A 21,614-nucleotide genomic window follows, 5' to 3' on the forward strand; every position below is an offset into this window, starting at 1 on the left:
ATATGCCTGAACCTGCAAGCATTGCCTTATCACCAAGTCCTTTAATAGGAACCATTAAAGATATTTAGTGTTTAGTTGAAGACATTTAAGCAAGTTAACTTAAACAATGAATGCCATTAGCATGTTTTGCATAACTGTCTAGCTTAACTAGCATGGATTCACATCTGGTGAATATTGTCAAATAGATGACACAGTTAATGATGAATGATTAATAATGAGCAACATTTTTTTTTATGAACAAAAAACAAACTGGAAAAAAAAATTGTTGTTCATCTTTTGCAGACTGTATGGCAAACTCACCATTATCTAAAGAATCAGGACTCAGTGATGCACTTGTAGCTGCAAAAGACAGATATAAAGTCCCTGTCAGAATCCCACCTCACAAGACTATTAGGAGAAGATATCACATCATATCCTGCTCTAGGTGATCAAACTGAACCAGTTGTGTTTGATTAGAAAAAAAAAAAAAGTTTTTTGTTGGTGTGCCTCCAGAAAAAGGGTTAAGATACACTGGGTTAGCTTACTAACCATAAACTAGCAGAAAACGAGCGAAAATAAATATGTTCCTTGATTTTAAAACTTGGATGCAATAACCTCTGCTTCCAATTACAAAAACATACATGTACATCTTAAATTATTTCTCAGTAAAGAAGCAGTGTGGATAAGCCATCATTTTACAAAATCAGACTCAATCAGCAGAAGGACAACAATTTCATTCATCTGTGACAAATCAAACACAAACTCACGTCTGGATGGTGAAGCAGAGGTGGTAGAACTTGTTGCTACATCTGAAGCTGCAAAGAAACAAATAAACCACAGTATAATTGTCACTGACACCATTTATTGATCATGTTCAAGCTGAGCAAGGTAGAAACATACTCAAACAGTTTGTGGGCAAAGTGGTGTACTGTCTGTGTGTTGATAGCAGTTTACTGTATATTTGTATGATCTGATGTGAAAAGTGATTTTGGTATAGAGACACCATTACTAGTGAAAAAAAAAACTGCTTGTTGCTCTAGTAGTGATAAGAGAGCACTTAATCCATGATGATGATGATGATGTGATCCACACAAAAAAAAGTCCCAGTAACACTTTAGAATACTGATCCTTCATTAATGAATAACTACACAGGAACAAATGAGTAATGCACTATTAACATTCTAGTAACTACTATTAACTAACAAGAAACTCTGATTAATTAGTAAGTAATAGTGCTCAGTCAAATGTGGTAGTTCACTATTAGCTAATCAGTAACTACTATTTTTTCATACCTCCCAGAGGCCTAATAAGTACTACTGTATACAGGTTCATAATTAATGTGAGTAATGCATAATGTATAATTAATTCTAAAGGGAAGATCATGGTAACCCACTATTAATGACTGAAGTATCACCAAATCCTTCAGAAGGAATTACTAATTATTTGGATCAGTATTCTAAAGTGAAAAACATGGTAACTCTCTAACTACTGGAGTCATTGTAAACTTGTAACTCCAAAACTGTAGCAAGGAGAGTCAAAAGGTTGGTATCGTTTGAAAGAAACGTTTTTACATTTTTAAATAATAATAATAAAAAATAAATTAAATTTGGACATTCTCAAGCTGAGAAACTGCTGATAAAGACAAAAAATAAAAGTTTGCTAAAGGGAAATTTTACATACATTTCATATTTGACATGCAATAACTCAGAAAGGAAATAAGGCAGGAGAACAATTCTTTTTTGGCGATGTTCCGCCATATTTGTGAGCTGTATCTGGATCAAATTTTGTGGTGATCGCACAAAGAAATCAAAAGTTACAGTATTTGGAACCAAGGTAGCCTTTTTGTTTAGCCATTGGTCCCCCGATGGGCATTTTTAAAACATTAAAAACATTTTTTCACGTGGAGTAACTCGTGATCGACGCATGGGATTTTGTTGATCTTGGAATCATTTCAATCGGTAGCATCCACTGTAAGTAATGTCGTGCCATTTTCAACAATCTATGGATGTTTCATGAAGTTATAAGCTAAAATGCCATGTGATAGCTAAATTTTAGTTTTAGTTAGCATCTGTGTTCAAACGACACCTATTTTGTGATTATCTAGGCAGGAGTTTTGAAAAATATGATTATTAATTTTTTTGTAGCTAGGTGGCGCCTGCGGGCGGTACACTCCATTTTAGAGTGATAACTCAGCACTAGTTAAGAGTTGAACAAAATGGTGCATTAAAAAGCTGAGTTTCTAAGCTTTAAAATTATAACTATTTTGTGTTATTCCTGTCAGTGGCCCTTCAGCCTTAAAGGAACACTCCACCTTTTTTGAAAATAGGCTCATTTTCCAACTCCCCTAGAGTTAAACAGTTGAGGTTTACCGTTTTCTAATCCACTCAGCCGATCTCTGGGTCTGGCGGTAGCACTTTTAGCATAGCTTAGCATAGTTCATTGAATCTGATTAGACCAATAGCATCTCGCTCAAAAATGACCAAAGAGTTTCAATATTTTTCCCATTTAAAACTTGACTCTTCTGTAGTTACATCGTGTACTAATAATCAAGGAACTTTGCTGCTGTACCATGGGTGCAGCAGGCGCAATAATATTACGCAGCGTCTCACACAAATGTCTCCATGGTTGCAAGGCACGCTCCCTTTGCAAACAGGGGGTCACAGGCGGTGCGTAATATCATTGCGCCTGCTGCAAAGTTCCTTGATTATTACGCCAGAATGAGAGTATAGTTCCTAGCCATAGCGGCCTAGAAAATCGCAACTTTTCATTTTCCGTCAGTCTTAGTAAACAATGTAACTACAGTAGAGTCAAGTTTTAAATTATAAAAATATCGAAACTCTTTGGTCATTTTTGAGCAAGATGCTAACGGTCTAATCAGATTAAATGAACTATGCTAAGCTATGCTAAAAGTGGTACCGCCAGACCCAGAGATTGGCTGAGTGGATTAGAAAACGGTAAAACTCAATTGTTTAACTGCAGGGGAGTTGGAAAATGAGCCTATTTTCAAAAAGGTGGAGTGTTCCTTTAAGGGGTTAATGAAGGATCACTATTCTAAAGTGTTACCAACTTTATCCCTATGCAACAATCTCTGCTGCTATTAACAAAGACAGGAAACAAGTATCTTAGATTATATGCATGTAGAAGTATGATGCTGCATGACCTTTCTCTGATTTTCCACTATTTATAAAGTCTGTGTTAGAATATGCTACACACACACACACACACACGCACACACACACACGCACACACACACATGCACACACACACACACGCACACCTAGTTAAAGATATTTAGTGTTTTGTTGTAGGCATTTAAGTAAGTTAACTACATATTTAAACGAATGCCATTAGTGTTTTGCGTAACTGTCTAGCTTAACAGGCATGGATGCACATCTGGTGAATATTGACAAGTAGATGACACAGTTAGCGATGAATGAATGATGAGCAACATTTTTCTATGAACAAAAACAAACTGGAAAAAAAAAAAATCAAAGTTGTTCATCTTTTGCAGACTGTATGGCAAACTCACCTTTATCTGAAGAATCAGGACCTGATACATTTGTAGCTGGAAAAGACAGATATAAAGTCTTGTGATCACTGATTTCAATTACTGAATATTTTCAAGCAGGGCATAGTAGAAATACACAAAGATTTTTTTTTTATTTCCATGCCTTTGAACTATTTATAAGATGTCTGAGCAATAATTCATTATGCATATAAAGTGGTCCATGTGTGGCTCTCTATTATAGTTATATTAGCAACTTGCTACTTGTTTAATATGGCAGCTGGGTGTATTCTGATTTTGTTCCAAATCCTTTCCCCTGTCAGAATCCCACCTCACAAGACTATTAGGAGAAGCTATCACATCATATCCTGCTCTAGGTGATCAAGTTGAACCAGCTGTGTTTGATTAGAAAAAAAATGTTTTCTGTTGGTGTGCCTCCAGAAAAAGGGTTAAGATACACTGGGTTAGCTTACTAACCATAAACTAGCAGAAAACAAGTGAAAATAAATGTTCCTTGATTTTTAAACTTAGATGTGATAATCTCCACTTCCAATTACAAAAACATACATGTACATCTTAAATTATTTCTCAGTAAAGAAGCAGTGTGGATAAGCTATCATTTTACAAAATCAGACTCAATCAGCAGAAGGACAATGATTTCATTCATCTGTGACAAATCAAACACAAACTCACGTCTGGATGGTGAAGCAGAGGTGGTAGAACTTGTTGCTACATCTGAAGCTGCAAAGAAACAAATAAACCACAGTATAATTGTCACTGACACCATTTATTGATCATGTTCAAGCTGAGCAAGGTAGAAACATACTCAAACAAAACATGTTGTGATGTTCATGTCTTAAACTATTTATAAAATGTGTTTAAAACAATTGTATATAACAACAACGAGTGTATATAAAACAATGCATCATGTCTGCAAAGTGGTGTACTGTCTGGAAAATCAGTTGTTCGTCTTTTGCAGAATGTATGGCAAACTCACCAATATTTGAAGAACTGGTATTCTGTGATTCTGTGACACTTGGAGCTGCATAAGAAATAAAGTCTTGTGATCACTGACTTCAATTACTGAATATATTCAAGCAGAGCATAGTTTTTCATGTCATTTTTATGCCTTTGAACTATTTATAAGATGAAGCAATTATTCATTATGCCTAGAAAGTGGTCTATGTGTGGCTTTCTGCTATCAGTTACATTAACAACTTGCTATACTTGTTCACTATGGCAGCTGGGTGTATTCTGATGTTGTGCCAAATCCTTTCCCCTGTCAGAACCCCACTTCACAAGACTATAAGGAGAAGCTATCACAATCTTGTTCTAGGTAATCAAATTGCCTTTCTTATTTTCTAATATAATTAGTCTATTAAGATGTCATTTGGATAGCTCAGTGTTTCCCAACTCTGTTCCTGGAGTATCCCTTATCTGACCCATCCATTTAAATCTCTACTAATCTTGGTTTTGGAGTCTCCACTAATGAGCTGATGAGTTGAACCAGTTGTGTTTGATTAGAAAGAAAAAAAAACAATGTTTACTGGTTTTTCCCTTCAAAAAATGGTTGAGAAACACTGGGTTAACTTACTAACCATAAACTAACAGAAAACAAGGGAAATAAATGTGAAAACTAGCAACTTTAGCTTTGATATGATAAGTGACAAATAATTCATATACAGAGATTAATAAGCAATATTTATGGACATAATGCTTCTAATGCTCTTCCCAAAAGAGTTTCAGCTAAATGAATTGCTTTGCGGTTGTTGGGTGGGGGTCAGACTTGACAAATCATTGGTTAGATACTCGGATGTGACTTTTCTATCTCTATATTAACAGACTTGTGAATAATTGCATCCTGTGTCTGGCTCTCTGGGGCATTGTGGGACTTTCCTGCTGACATTTCCTGTTGAGCCCAAACACAGATTCTGCTATCATTTGTCTGTATTTGTGACCCTTTGCACAACTCAAGGCTTTTAACACAACTGGTGAAAGAAAGATGAGTAGTCAAAGTCTAATAAACTAATAAAATCAATCATTTTGTGAAAAAGAAGTACACTTTTACACACTTAAAGAGTACTTTATTATGAAAATAATATATCCTATCCTATATTCTTCAAACTATCTTCTTTAGCCTTCTACAGAATAAATAATGTCATACAGGGTTGGAACAAATAAATATTCAATCTGGCATTCCAGACCTGAGCTGTGGAATCTGCATGTTTGTTTGTTGAATGGAGCACACCGGAGCGCACCATAGCAAAATAGAGTTAAACGCCCGGTATGAATGACTTGGTGAATAAATTCCTATGCAGGACGGGGAAAACTTAAAGGATTAGTTCACTTTCAAATTAAAATTACCCCATGAAAGCTATACTCACCTTCAAGCCATCCTAGGTGTATATGACTTTCTTCTTTCTGATGAACACAATCGGAGAAATATTATTAAATATCCTGACACTTCCGAGCTTTATAATGGCAGTGAATGGGACCAACGAGAATGAATTGAAGAAAGTGCCTCCATCCACATCCATCCATCATAAATGTGTACTCCACATGGCTCCGGGGTGTTGAATACGGAAGGCGGTCTGGCGGAAGCTAGATATTTTACTTCATAACTTGTTAAATGTGGATTTTTTCCCCCGCATCGCTTCACTTCAGAAGGCCTTTATTATCCCCCTGGAGCAGTGTGGAGTATGGCTGAGTAAATCTTGGGCTAATTTTCATTTGAAAGTGAACTAATCCTTTAACCCGTTGCGTCTTTCTACAGCCCCACAGACCTGGCTTTGGTGTTAAAAGCTTTGACAGGTTTCCTTGTGTTTCAACTAGGTCCACTAGTCTTTTATGTCACAATACAATACAATACAATCTGACACCATTATGACTTAAAGTTTGCTAAGAAGTATTTCCTACTAAGGAAAGGCAGTATTTGACCCTGCATATCCATAGCTGACTGGTGGGAGTGTACGGTGGCCGAGAGAGCTCAACGCGCTACAAATGAAGAAAACACATGCAAATAGAAAAAACACCAGCAAATAAAGAAAACATCTTCATCAGTTTGACAACACATGCGCTGCAAATTCCACAACACTTACAAATAGACAAACGCGCTGCAAACTCCACAACACTTACAAAAAGACAAACGCGCTGCAAACTCCACAACACTTACAAATAGTGAAACGCGCTGCAAACTCCACAACACTTACAAAAAGACAAACGCGCTGCAAACTCCACAACACTTACAAATAGTGAAACGCGCTGCAAACTCCACAACACTTACAAATAGTGAAACGCGCTGCAAACTTCACAACACTTACAAATAGTGAAACGCGCTGCAAACTCCACAACACTTACAAAAAGACAAACGCGCTGCAAACTTCACAACACTTAGGCTACAAAAAGACAAACGCGCTGCAAACTCCACAACACTTACAAATAGTGAAACGCGCTGCAAACTCCACAACACTTACAAAAAGACAAACGCGCTGCAAACTCCACAACACTTACAAATAGACAAACGCGCTGCAAACTCCACAACACTTACAAAAAGACAAACGCACTGCAAACTCCACAACACTTACAAATAGTGAAACGCGCTGCAAACTCCACAACACTTACAAAAAGACAAACGCACTGCAAACTCCACAACACTTACAAAAAGACAAACGCGCTGCAAACTCCACAACACTTACAAATAGACAAACGCGCTGCAAACTCCACAACACTTACAAAAAGACAAACGCGCTGCAAACTCCACAACACTTACAAAAAGACAAACGCCCTGCAAACTCCACAACACTTACAAAAAGACAAACGCGCTGCAAACTCCACAACACTTACAAAAAGACAAACGCGCTGCAAACTCCACAACACTTACAAATAGACAAACGCGCTGCAAACTCCACAACACTTACAAAAAGACAAACGCACTGCAAACTCCACAACACTTACAAATAGTGAAACGCGCTGCAAACTCCACAACACTTACAAAAAGACAAACGCACTGCAAACTCCACAACACTTACAAAAAGACAAACGCGCTGCAAACTCCACAACACTTACAAATAGACAAACGCGCTGCAAACTCCACAACACTTACAAAAAGACAAACGCGCTGCAAACTCCACAACACTTACAAAAAGACAAACGCGCTGCAAACTCCACAACACTTACAAATAGTGAAACGCGCTGCAAACTCCACAACACTTACAAAAAGACAAACGCACTGCAAACTTCACAACACTTACAAATAGACAAACGCGCTGCAAACTCCACAACACTTACAAAAAGACAAACGCGCTGCAAACTCCACAACACTTACAAATAGTGAAACGCGCTGCAAACTCCACAACACTTACAAAAAGACAAGCGCGCTGCAAACTCCACAACACTTACAAATAGACAAACGCGCTGCAAACTCCACAACACTTACAAAAAGACAAACGCGCTGCAAACTCCACAACACTTACAAATAGTGAAACGCGCTGCAAACTCCACAACACTTACAAAAAGACAAACGCGCTGCAAACTCCACAACACTTACAAATAGTGAAACGCGCTGCAAACTCCACAACACTTACAAAAAGACAAACGCGCTGCAAACTCCACAACACTTACAAATAGTGAAACGCGCTGCAAACTTCACAACACTTACAAATAGACAAACGCGCTGCAAACTCCACAACACTTACAAAAAGACAAACGCGCTGCAAACTCCACAACACTTACAAATAGTGAAACGCGCTGCAAACTCCACAACACTTACAAAAAGACAAACGCGCTGCAAACTTCACAACACTTAGGCTACAAAAAGACAAACGCGCTGCAAACTCCACAACACTTACAAATAGTGAAACGCGCTGCAAACTCCACAACACTTACAAATAGTGAAACGCGCTGCAAACTTCACAACACTTACAAATAGTGAAATGCGCTGCAAACTCCACAACACTTACAAAAAGACAAACGCGCTGCAAACTCCACAACACTTACAAATAGTGAAACGCGCTGCAAACTCCACAACACTTACAAAAAGACAAACGCGCTGCAAACTCCACAACACTTACAAAGAGTGAAACGCGCTGCAAACTCCACAACACTTACAAATAGTGAAACGCGCTGCAAACTCCACAACACTTACAAAAAGACAAACGCGCTGCAAACTCCACAACACTTACAAATAGTGAAACGCGCTGCAAACTCCACAACACTTACAAATAATGAAACGCGCTGCAAACTCCACAACACTTACAAAAAGACAAACGCGCTGCAAACTCCACAACACTTACAAATAGTGAAACGCGCTGCAAACTCCACAACACTTACAAATAGTGAAACGCGCTGCAAACTCCACAACACTTACAAAGAGTGAAACGCGCTGCAAACTCCACAACACTTACAAAAAGACAAACGCGCTGCAAACTCCACAACACTTACAAATAGTGAAACGCGCTGCAAACTCCACAACACATACAAATAGTGAAACGCGCTGCAAACTCCACAACACTTACAAATAATGAAACGCGCTGCAAACTCCACAACACTTACAAAAAGACAAACGCGCTGCAAACTCCACAACACTTACAAAAAGTCAAACGCGCTGCAAACTCCACAACACTTACAAAGAGTGAAACGCGCTGCAAACTCCACAACACTTACAAAAAGACAAACGCGCTGCAAACTCCACAACACTTACAAATAGTGAAACGCGCTGCAAACTCCACAACACATACAAATAGTGAAACGCGCTGCAAACTCCACAACACTTACAAAAAGACAAACACGCGGCAAATTCCACAACACTTACAAATAGTGAAACGCGCTGCAAACTCCACAACACTTACAAATAGTGAAACGCGCTGCAAACTCCACAACACGTGGGTGATTCTCCAACTATGGTACTTTTTGGACCTGGACATTTTCAGAAAATGAAACATTTTTAATTAAAATATTACTGGCATAATTTGTTTCCCCAGTATGCCTAGATACCTGCCCTGAAGTTGGCTGTGCTGATTTTTATGAAATAATGTTTTTTTTTTTTTTTTTTTTTTTTTTTTTTTACATTTTTTCCAGACATCGCAAAATAAATAGTCATTTCCACAACCGAACAAAAACGTGTTTTTTAACCAAAAATGTTGAAATATTTGTAGTTATAAATATACTGGGTTACACATCACACTTGCATCTTTCCAAATTGTAAATTGATTTATTTCTCTGAAATGCAACTGTTAAGATTTTACAAAGTTAACACCAAAAAAAGGCTGAACACTAAGCCACTGAAACCTTTCATTCATATTTCTGACATTTTCAAATCTGATATTTTTCATATCATATACATATACTTTACCCTAAACTGCTAAATAATCAACACCACCACCACCATTACCTTAACTTTATTTTTTAAAATGTTTTACCAAAAAATATTTGTGGTTGTGGAAATGACAAGGGAAAGGCGGGTTATGGTGAAAATAACATTTCAGATATAAAACCTGTAGTAGAATTATAAATGATGGAAATGCAAAACTGAGTCATGACCTCAATGTGTTGGACAAAATGAATCTCAAATTCAAGTTTGAAGTTTATTCTTATTTTTAATTCAAACAGGGATAGTGTATTGATGAACAACTGGCCTAACAGCAGTAGTAATAAAAAAGATAACTCATTTTAAAACATTCTCTATGACATTATATGTAAAGTTTATGTGTTTACACTATATTTTTAGTACTATAGGCAAACTACTTTGCTTTTAAGCACAGACAATGTCCTTGCCAAGCCAACCTGTCTTTATCACTTCCATGGAGACAGATGTGGAAAAGACGGTTGTGGAAATGACATTTTCCCCCTTTCCCTCTAATATCTCATGTTTAACTAGCCTGTTAGTGTTAGTTTTAGAGTTAGCATTAAATAATCTCAAATATCACCTGATGAAATTGTAAAAATCCAGAAATGTTTCCGTCGGAATGAATTATGAGCGGTTCAGAAATGACATACAATAAACATACTCGCAGTATTTCTCATATTTACCTTGATATATCTCCAATTTATTAACCTCTGCTGGGACCATTCTTTCATTCAGCCATGTGGTTTCCTCTGGAGTGTCAGTTACTATGGTTACTGAGTATACAAATCTAGAGCACTGAGCCTGGGATTGCATTTAATGCAGAGGTGTGGAAATGACAGTGAACCCAAGGGACAAGTGTTCAACATGTTTAAAATATGTCAAATTGAAAAGAAATATAAAAAATTTTTTTTAGATTTGAATGAATTGGGTTATAATTCATACTTTCTGTTTGAATTTAAAATTATATCATTATTAGATTTTAAGTGAGATAAGGTTGAAGACCCAAAGTCTGGCCTAGGGACAGAGGCAAAATAGTAAAAAACGCATATAAAATGCCTCCTATTTTATATAAAACAACAGAATTGAACAATGATTTTTTTTATATATAGGTTCCCCTACACATGTAGTAAGTGTGAAAAAAAAAAGTGGAAATGTTTTTTAGTTTTTTAAATATCTGTCAAGGACAGAAAAAGTACCATAGTTGGAGAATCACCCACTTACAAATAGTGAAACGCGCTGCAAACTCCACAACACTTACAAAAAGACAAACGCGCTGCAAACTCCACAACACTTACAAAGAGTGAAACGCGCTGCAAACTCCACAACACTTACAAATAGTGAAACGCGCTGCAAACTCCACAACACTTACAAAAAGACAAACGCGCTGCAAACTCCACAACACTTACAAAGAGTGAAACGCGCTGCAAACTCCACAACACTTACAAATAGTGAAACGCGCTGCAAACTCCACAACACTTACAAAAAGACAAACGCGCTGCAAACTCCACAACACTTACAAAAAGACAAACGCGCTGCAAACTCCACAACACTTACAAAGAGTGAAACGCGCTGCAAACTCCACAACACTTACAAATAGTGAAACGCGCTGCAAATTCCACAACACTTACAAAGAGTGAAACGCGCTGCAAACTCCACAACACTTACAAATAGTGAAACGCGCTGCAAACTCCACAACACTTACAAAAAGACAAACGCGCTGCAAACTCCACAACACTTACAAATAGTGAAACGCGCTGCAAACTCCACAACACTTACAAAAAGACAAACGCGCTGCAAACTCCACACTTACAAAGAGTGAAACGCGCTGCAAACTCCACAACACTTACAAATAGTGAAACGCGCTGCAAATTCCACAACACTTACAAATAGTGAAACGCGCTGCAAACTCCACAACACTTACAAAAAGACAAACGCGCTGCAAACTCCACAACACTTACAAATAGTGAAACGCGCTGCAAACTCCACAACACTTACAAATAGTGAAACGCGCTGCAAACTCCACAACACTTACAAAAAGACAAACGCGCTGCAAACTCCACACTTACAAATAGTGAAACGCGCTGCAAACTCCACAACACTTACAAATAGTGAAACGCGCTGCAAACTCCACAACACTTACAAAAAGACAAACGCGCTGCAAACTCCACAACACTTACAAATAGTGAAACGCGCTGCAAACTTCACAACACTTACAAATAGACAAACGCGCTGCAAACTCCACAACACTTACAAAAAGACAAACGCGCTGCAAACTCCACAACACTTACAAATAGTGAAACGCGCTGCAAACTCCACAACACTTACAAAAAGACAAACGCGCTGCAAACTTCACAACACTTAGGCTACAAAAAGACAAACGCGCTGCAAACTCCACAACACTTACAAATAGTGAAACGCGCTGCAAACTCCACAACACTTACAAATAGTGAAACGCGCTGCAAACTCCACAACACTTACAAAAAGACAAACGCGCTGCAAACTCCACAACACTTACAAAAAGACAAACGCGCTGCAAACTCCACAACACTTACAAAGAGTGAAACGCGCTGCAAACTCCACAACACTTACAAAAAGACAAACGCGCTGCAAACTCCACAACACTTACAAATAGTGAAACGCACTGCAAACTCCACACTTACAAAAAGTCAAACGCGCTGCAAACTCTACAACACTTACAAAAAGACAAACGCGCTGCAAACTCCACAACACTTACAAAGAGTGAAACGCGCTGCAAACTCCACAACACTTACAAAAAGACAAACGCGCTGCAAACTCCACAACACTTACAAATAGTGAAACGCGCTGCAAACTCCACACTTACAAAAAGTCAAACGCGCTGCAAACTCTACAACACTTACAAAAAGACAAACGCGCTGCAAGCTCCACAACACTTACAAAAAGACAAACGTACCTGTATCTTTGGAGTTTGCAGCGCGTTTGTCTTTTTGTAAGTGTTGTGGAGTTTGCAGCGCGTTTGTCTAATTGTAAGTGTTGTGAAATTTGCAGCGCATGTGTTGTCAAACTGATGAAGATGTTTTCTTTATTTGCTGTTGTTTTTTCTATTTGCATGTGTTTTCTTCATTTGCAGCGCATTGAGCTCTCTCGGCCACCGTAGGAGTGGCCTTGGATGGCAACATGCCCAGTACATTATGGGTGTTGAAGTTTTCCTACCTATTTGGCAAAAGGGAAGACAACATCCTGCCAGCAGTGAAGTTTACCTTTACTTAAGTGGCTTTTTATTTCCTTAATATTATATTTTCTGCAAGTACAGTTTTTAAAAAACATACTTTTAACATTTGAAGCACACTACAAGTGCACATCCAATACAATTAAGCACACTTCTTTTTCCTGGAAAAAGAACAAAAAAAAAAAAAAAAAAAAACGAGAAAGAACATGAAAAGCACAAAGATGTTTTAGCGTTCCTTCTACACATCATAACTAGTGCTGTGACTTATTTTCAGAGGCTGCATCCTCCAGAGTTCGGATGTCTTATTTAAGAAAAGTAACCGTAATAAAATTGACTGTTATTTGTGTAAAATACTGTACTTCTTTCTTACTTTGCAATCTAATGGTTACTTTTCCTAAATGAGACCGCCTCGATGACATATATGCGGCCGACAAATGCAATCTCCGAAGGACGCAGCCTCTGAAATGACATGCAGCATAGGTGTATTGCCTTCCCTTTTTTAATTCATAAAACAAAAACAAAACAAGCAAACAAACAAAACATAGACTTACATGAAGTAGTTTTCACACCAGATTCTTCTTCAGAACGTGAACCACCTGGACCTGCATAAAACATCATTTATTGAACATGCAGGATAAGCATTGTAAAAACATATCTCAACAGAATATTTTTTCATGCCTTTCAACCCATTTTTTTTCATGGGTTTCTGATATGAAAATTCAAGAGATTATGTTACTTGATTTAAGTATGACAGCTTCACATTCATTTAGCCAGTGTTACATTATACTCTGTTATACATGATTAGACTTTTAAAAAAGCTTCCTCTGTTAGACATCTGTCTGCTGGGGGATTGTGTGGGACCTTTCTGCTGACATTTCCTGTCATGGCCACAGTTTCTGCTCTCTTTCTGTCTGTTTTGTGACCCTTTCTTGACTTCTGCATCTTAACAGCTAAAAGAAAAGCAGACACTTGCTGTGCTGTCACAACAGCTGTCCTGTCTGCTAAAACACACAGCATACAAATATCTAGACTTATACTCTCACTATAGTTAGGTTCATATGTTTAATGCCACTTTAGGAGATTTAGCCATCTCCTACCCTCAGCATTGCCAAGTATATTTAAAGGGGTCATGACATGAGAAATCAAATTTGCCTTTTGACATATCAGGTCTTTTTTACCATTAAAACATCCTGCAAGTTGCACAAAGAAAGTATTTTCCCGAGCTGATTGCACTGTATTTTATTTTATGTATTCTCTTTGAAGAATTAAATAAATTGAAGAATTAACAGGAGACATTTAATGAAGGGTTTTAAAATGGACTTCCTTAACCTTATTGGAAATGCAAAATTAGTCTGGTAGAAGCCATGCCCTTCTCTAATCTACATTCATCACAAATTAACCCTAGTAGAATTTAACTTTTTTTTGTTCATTAGAAATTTTTTTAAACATGCTCATTACATAATGTTCATTATGCTTTTTTTTTTTTGTCCCAGCTTCTGTGGGGTGTCTGAGAAGGTTGTAACCACGAATCGAGTATGAGTCGAACCACTGTGATTCTGCATCACTTTGAGCATTCATTAGAGCAGAGCTAGAGACTGATGCCATATTTTCAGATTGCTCAATTTTATCAGCATGATTGACATAGCGTCAAGCCAGACTTGCTTATCTTTCTCCCTTCCCCTTGTGCTCCAAAAATGTTTGGATATTGTGGGATTCGTGACGTAACATGGGAAATATATATTTGCATATGACTTACTCTAGAACAAGACATCAACGAACAGTTATACATCATTGCACCATAGGCCCTGCCCACTGGCATTTAGTCGCTTAATGGCTGACATTTGTCTACACCAGATGTGAGCATTGTGTCGACTCAAAAGCAAATAGAACCCATTATAATCACGATACTGCTTACACTGGATACAGTATACAGATACGCGTTCCACTTCTGACATACTCCATGCACTGGAGTCTGCCGAGAACAAGACAAATGGAAGAGTAAAAAAACATTCACTTATCCAGTTTAACAACTCGTTTGTGTCTCTGTACAGACTTCAGAAGGATCCCAGCATCAGAAACAAGTGGATGGTTTATTTTAATGGCATCCTGGATTGTGTTGGAAAATTATATGTTTGTTCAGAGCATTTTGTTTTGAAAATGAATTTTAATAGAGAGTTTGCAAAGAAACTTTTAGCAGCTGCATCACAAACCATAAGTAAATGAGTTCACAATACTTTGTCTTTAAATTATGGTTTATATGGATGTTTTCAAAACACTTAGGCAGCATCCGAAATCGCACACTTCCCTACTATATAGCTAAAGTAAGTGAAAACAGTATGTGATAAAAGAAATGTGTCGGAATTCATGGTACTCATAAAAAAGTAGGCAAAACATTATTTTTTTTTCTCCTCTCTTTCATTCTTTGTCTTTTCTTAGGCTCACCCCGATGTCTGCTATTGACACTATAAGGTGTTCATCTACATTTACCTATTCGTTTGTTGGCCAGAGGAGGACTGCATGGTCCACCGACTGAGCCTGGTTTCTCCAAAGGTGTTTTTCTCCATTCTGTCACCTGATGGAGTTTGAGTTCCTTGCCACTGTCGCCTCTGGCTTGCTTAGTCGGGGACACTTGATATTCAACAATATTACTGATCTGCCTGCATTGACACCATTGTGTGAGAACTGAACTGAGCTGAACGATGACATCACTGTTATCTCCAGAGCTGCTGTATAGATAAATTAACTAAATTAATAACTAATGATTCTACAACAGAAATCAACACTGAATTTACTTAAGCTAGACAATTACACTATTTTCTTCTAGAGCTGCTACAGCCAAAATTATTTTCCTGTTATCACTGTAAAGCTGCTTTGAAACAATCTGCATTGTAAAAAAGTGCTATATATATAAAGGTGACTTGACTTGACATCACTACTCTCGTTGCCATTGAGTCTCCCACTAGGATTTAAATAGGACAACAATACGAATGCACGCTACACTGTAAAAAATGATTTTTTGAACTTGTAAATAAAGATAGCATAATTTAAGTATATTTTACAAACAAATCCTATTTTGTCTTTTTACTTCAGAATGTCATGTTTAATTCAATAAACTACTTGAGGTTTCGTTTTATTTTATTGTGCTTAAATACATAAGTAAATTTAAATGGAACTCCCCAAGTAATACTTACTTAGTATCTTGTCATATAATGAACTAATGCAAAAAAATGACAAACGCAAGTAAAACTTACTCCACGAAGCCAGGCAATCTATGCGCATGCGCTCTTGGTCCCCGAAGTGGCGCGCAGAGGAAGAGGAAAGCAACGAAAAATTTCCTGGAAGGACGATTTGATTTTTACACGGTAAGTTATAAAATATTTGTTTATTTAGTTATGTTTCCAGAGAAGTATAGAGCAATTAGGCTGTCTGCAGTTCTGGTGGTTAAAGAGTAAACGCATTAACTGTTATAGTCGACAGAGTTGATTTTGCTAAAGAACCGATTAGCACAAACATCCGTTATTAGCAAACGGCATCTGTGTCGAAAACACTTGTCTTGTATTTTACATGTAATCTACGGAGAAGTTTAATGTACAGTGAAGTTTAAAATACACTTTGCCGGACGAGAGCGGCGCGATGCGTCGCGACAAATGCCAATAAAAGGGGCTCTGTTTATTCATCTGTGTGAATAAATAATTGTGCCCTCATGTGCTATCTGAATTATAAATACAAGTTTTCTAATTAGAAATTGGACATGTACAGCATCGAAAGTCAAATTTACAAACCCGGGATTATACCCGAGCCCTGAGATGGGTGGTCCATTAACTTTAAACGCGACGGAGAAAACCACTAATACCCCATTAATCCACATCAACTACACTGCTTTGTCTTATTTATAAAATAGATAAGCATTTGATGCATATTAATCAAGTAAAGAAGAGATTATTCTCCCTATTGAAGCTATACAATAGTGATACATTTTCTAGTGTATGTGTTCAGGCAGCCTTAAAGAGATAGTTCACTCAAAAATAAAAAATTCTTCACCATCAAGTTGTACCAAACCTGCATACATTTCTTTCTTCTGCTGAACACAAAAGAAGATATTTTGAAGAATATGGGTAACGTTAACCAAACAGTTAATGGACCCCATTGACTTCCACAGTATGAGGGAAAAAAAAATACTACAGAAGTCAATGGGGTCCATTAACTGTTTGGTTATCAAAAATTTTCAAAATATCTTCTTATGTGTTCAGGAGAAGAAAAAAAAATTCATACGGGTTTGGAACATCTTGAGGGTGAGTAAATGATGAAAGATTTTAATTTTTGGGTGAACTATCACTTTAACTCTACCAGATGATTGAAAATTTATTGTTGATAGGCTAATTACTTGAATGCAGTTGTTCCAAAATAAATTAAATTTCAAATCAAGTATATTTATTCAAATTTTATTAAAAGAAATCTATTTCTGACATTAACATTTCTAACATATGTTCCACAGATTGCACTCACTCACCGTTCAAGCTCATGGACAGCACTGTAGGAGAGGAAGATGCCAACACAGCTGACGTCGTTATCGTCATTTAGGGAAGGTGCTGTTTAACTCTGATTAAATCTGAGAGCTTTATGAACCACACATTGGCAGCAATGTCATTGGACCTTTTAAGGTCTGGATAAATAGTAAATACATAGTTAAAATAGTCATTGTGACTACAGTGGTTCAATCGTAATATTTTGAAGAGAGAGGTATACTTTTTGTGCACAAAAACAAAACAAATTCATTCAACAATTTGAACCGTTTCATACATAGTGAACTCAGTGCAGGATTTCATGTTTACATCTGAACGCCAGCTCATTTTATTAGCCGCCTCCTGCGTCAGCATCATGTTGACACAACCATGTTGTGCTGCTCAAGTGTTCAGCTTCGGCCAGTACTGAGTCGACATATGGACGTAAACATGGAAGCCTGCATTGCCACTACCTATGACAATGGTTCAAATTGTTGATTTAAGTCTTTATTTTTGTTTTGTTTTTGTGTACAAAAAGTATTCTTGTCGCTTCATAACATGAAGGTTGAACCACTGTAATCATGTTGACTATTTTAACGATGTTTTTACTATTTTTCCAGACCTCAAAAGGTGCAATGACATTGCTGCCTATGTGTGCTTCAGAAACCCTCGGAAGATGAACGAAGGTCGTATGGGTTTGGAATGACATGAGGGTGAGTACTTAATGAGAGAAATTTCATATTTGGGTGAACTAACCCTTTAAACTATCCCCCAAAGCTGAGAAACACATTTGAAGTCTTTCAAAAATCTTTCTTGGGCTGGATGCTTTAAAGGGTTAGTTCACCCCAAAATGAAATTTCTCTCATTAATTACTCACCCTCATGTCGTTCCACACCCGCAAGACCTTAGTTTATCTTCAGAACACAAATTAAAATATTTTTGATGAAATCTGAGGGTATCTGATCCACACATTGGCAGAAATGTCATTGTATCGTTTGATGTCCAGAAAGGTAGTTAAATATTTTTAAAATGGTCAACTTGACTACTGTGGTTCAACCTTAATGTTATGAAGTGATGAGAATACTTTTTGTGCACAAAAACAAAACAAAAATAACGACTTGTTTACGTCCAAGTGCCTGTTCATTAGTGGCCGTTTCCTGCGTCATGCTGCTCACGTGTTCAGCTTCGGCCAATACTGACTTGCTGTTCGGACGTAAACAAGGAAGCCTGCACTGAGTTCACTATGTATGACAACGGTTTAAATGGTTGAATAAAGTGGTTATTTTTGTTTTGTTTTTGCACACAAAAAGTAATCTTGTAGCTTCATAACAGAGGTTGAACCACTGCAGTCACATTGACTATTTTAACTATGTTTTCAATTACCTTTCTGGATGTCGAAAAGGTGCAATGACGTTGCTGCCAATGTGTGGTTCAGAAACTCTTGGATTTCATCAAAAGTATCTGCAAAAAGTCTGCTAGTTGGCCATTTTGTTTGACACTTACACTTTTTGTATTTGCTCATTTGTTCAGCAAGTCTCTAAAAAGGTTTGTTATTTTAAATTAAGTTTGTACTATACTGTACTGTTTCACAGAAACATTGTAATGCAGTGTAATGTATAAGTAAGTTTTGTATGTAAGATCACAGTTAAGCATCTCACGTTAAATTGTTGTGCTCTGTTAAACACATTGAAACATCTGTGATAGGATAAAGATGCTGAACCACTTTGGCCATGTTTTTGGCCAACAGCAGTTAATCTTAATGAATGTGTCCATTAATTTTTGTCCATTTGTTTTTATCATTGCCTTTGTTTAATCTGTTTTTTGAAGAGTTTAATTCAAATAAAAGTACTCAAGGAAAATGTCTGTTAGTGTTGTTTTTACTGAAAACATCAGTAGTAATACATCACAAATTATATTAAGTAATGTTTAAATAACATTTGAAGTAAAGGTTACTCAGGATAACTAAGAAAGATAACTAGGACTCTTAAGTAAAAGAAATACAATAAATCCTAATCTATTTATAAGCATTACTTAAGTAAAATTTACAAACAAAGAGACAATAAAATTTACTGGGAATTCCCAAGTAAACTTAACTTAAAATTGTCTAATTAAAGCTACTAATAATTATGTTTAGGCTTTTACTTGGCAATTTTTTGTAAATTTACTAGCCTTTTCTGAGTGAAAAAAATTTCCAAGCTTTTTTCAAGTAAATCCTACTCCAAATTTTTTACAGTGTAGTCGACTTTGTCAGATTTTGATTGCTTTTTGTTTGTAACTATTATTCATCCAAAACTTTTGCTATTGTTAGTTGCTATAGTGTCGTTCTTTTATTTTTGCTGTTTTGTTTTGTGCAAAAGAGAGTTTTCAGTTGTATTAGATACACTAGGTTAGGAGTGAGTGAATGTGTGCATATTTTTCCAGTATCATCATTATTTCCTATCTCTTGAAATTTTTTTTGCTTGTGTATAATAAACTCGAATATTTTGCATTATTTCTGTCGACATTTTGTCTCTTGCCATCCACAAACATGAACAATTATTTTCTATTAAATGTTACATTCTCCAACCCTATACAACATCTGGAGTCATAACAATAGTGAATGTAGTATATCTGGATTACATTCATACTACACACATTCATACTATATGGAACATACTTTTTAGTGGTTGTTAAGTAATTACTTATACTAAATAAGTACCTTTTCACAAGAGTATGCGATTTCAGATGCAGCCTTATGTGCAATAGCAAGGGGCCATTGATACTTTTTCCTATGCATTGACATTAGCCAATCATAACATGATTACTAACAAGCCTTAAAGGATTAGTTCACTTTTACTTTACTCACACACAAGCCATCCTAGGTGTATATGACTTTATTCTTTCTGATGAACACAATCGGAGATATATTAGTAAATATCCTGACGCATTCAAGCTTTATAATGGCAGTGAGCGGGATCAACGAGTATGAGCTGAAGAAAGTGCATCCATCCACATTCATCCATCATAAACGTGTACTCCACATGGCTCCGGGGGGATAATAAAGGACTTCTGAAGCAAAGCGATGCATTTGTGTAAAAAAATATCCATATTTAACAAGTTATGAAGTAAAATATCTAGCTTCCGCCAGACTGCCTTCCATATTCTACTTACGAAGAAAATGTAAAACTCTGGCAGTTCAAAAAGCTTACGCTACGTCCTACGCCTTCCCTAATCAACTTATGGAAAAAGTGTAACTGACATGACACCAGTTCCGCTTTTTTCCGTAATTTGAATACGGAAGGTGGTCTGGCAGAAGCTAGATATTTTACTTCATAACTTGTTATTTTTTTTACACAAATGCTTCGCTTCGCTTCAGAAGTCCTTTATTAATCCCCCAGAGCTGTGTGCAATATGTTTATGATGGATGGATGTGGATGGAAGCACTTTCTTCAGCTCATACTCGTCATACTCGCTCACTGCCATTATAAAGCTTGGATGCATCAGGATATATATTAATATAACTCCGATTGTGTTCATCAGAAAGAAGAAAGTCATATAAAGCTTGGGGTAATTTTCATTTGAAAGTAAAAAAGAAAAAAAAAACAGGTCATTTCTGACAGAGGGTCAAAATTAGGGTTGAAAATAATTGTTTTTCTACATATTTGTTTTTTAAAAAAACTTTATTAGCATTATAAGTGAACTTTAAGGAACATATTAAAATAATAAAAAATCACTGTCATGACCCCTTTAATGTTATATCCTACACAGCTTCACTCTGACTCTAACTTTTAGGGTGCTGCTTAATTCTCAGATTGATACTTCCTTGTTTCCTCAACAGACCTTCCATACCGGCGTGATGAATACGATCCTCAACTGGATGGAACTGAAATAAATACTTTGGTTGTTGCAATCCTATCAGACTTATGATAGCAACCTGATTGTAACAAAGCACTGTTCGCCAGAGGAGAACTGGCCCCCCGACTAAGCCTGGTTTCTCCCAAGGTTTTTTTTTCTCCATTTTACACCTATTTGCCACTTGTTTGCCACCTGATGTCACCTGATGGAGTTTGGGTTCCTTGCCGCTGTTGCCTTTGGCTT

At 36.9% G+C, this 21,614-nt stretch overlaps 1 protein-coding gene across 11 annotated transcripts in view; it reads right to left on the reverse strand.

The window, feature by feature from the left end:
- LOC125265607 (putative protein TPRXL) overlaps window positions 1–21,614 on the reverse strand; it is a 31,020-nt gene that overhangs the window by 8,026 nt on the left and 1,380 nt on the right. Inside the window, exons 1-7 of one of the 11 annotated variants that reach the window (XM_048185919.1) lie at window positions 17,546–17,644; window positions 13,587–13,637; window positions 4,482–4,526; window positions 4,178–4,225; window positions 3,509–3,544; window positions 747–794; window positions 301–339 (exon numbers count right to left, since the gene is read on the reverse strand). In XM_048185919.1, coding sequence (XP_048041876.1) covers window positions 301–339; window positions 747–794; window positions 3,509–3,544; window positions 4,178–4,225; window positions 4,482–4,526; window positions 13,587–13,637; window positions 17,546–17,612 — 334 coding nt within the window. In that variant the 5' untranslated portion in view covers window positions 17,613–17,644. Of the gene's footprint in view, window positions 1–300; window positions 340–746; window positions 795–3,508; window positions 3,545–4,177; window positions 4,226–4,481; window positions 4,527–6,400; window positions 6,450–9,475; window positions 9,579–10,510; window positions 10,566–13,586; window positions 13,638–17,545; window positions 17,648–21,614 lie in introns of those variants that run through there. The other 10 variants (XM_048185920.1, XM_048185925.1, XM_048185918.1 and 7 more) reach the window with 10 other exon arrangements.

The sequence above is a fragment of the Megalobrama amblycephala genome, linkage group LG3 (genome assembly GCF_018812025.1).
Source record: "Megalobrama amblycephala isolate DHTTF-2021 linkage group LG3, ASM1881202v1, whole genome shotgun sequence".
Taxonomy (NCBI): domain Eukaryota; kingdom Metazoa; phylum Chordata; class Actinopteri; order Cypriniformes; family Xenocyprididae; genus Megalobrama; species Megalobrama amblycephala.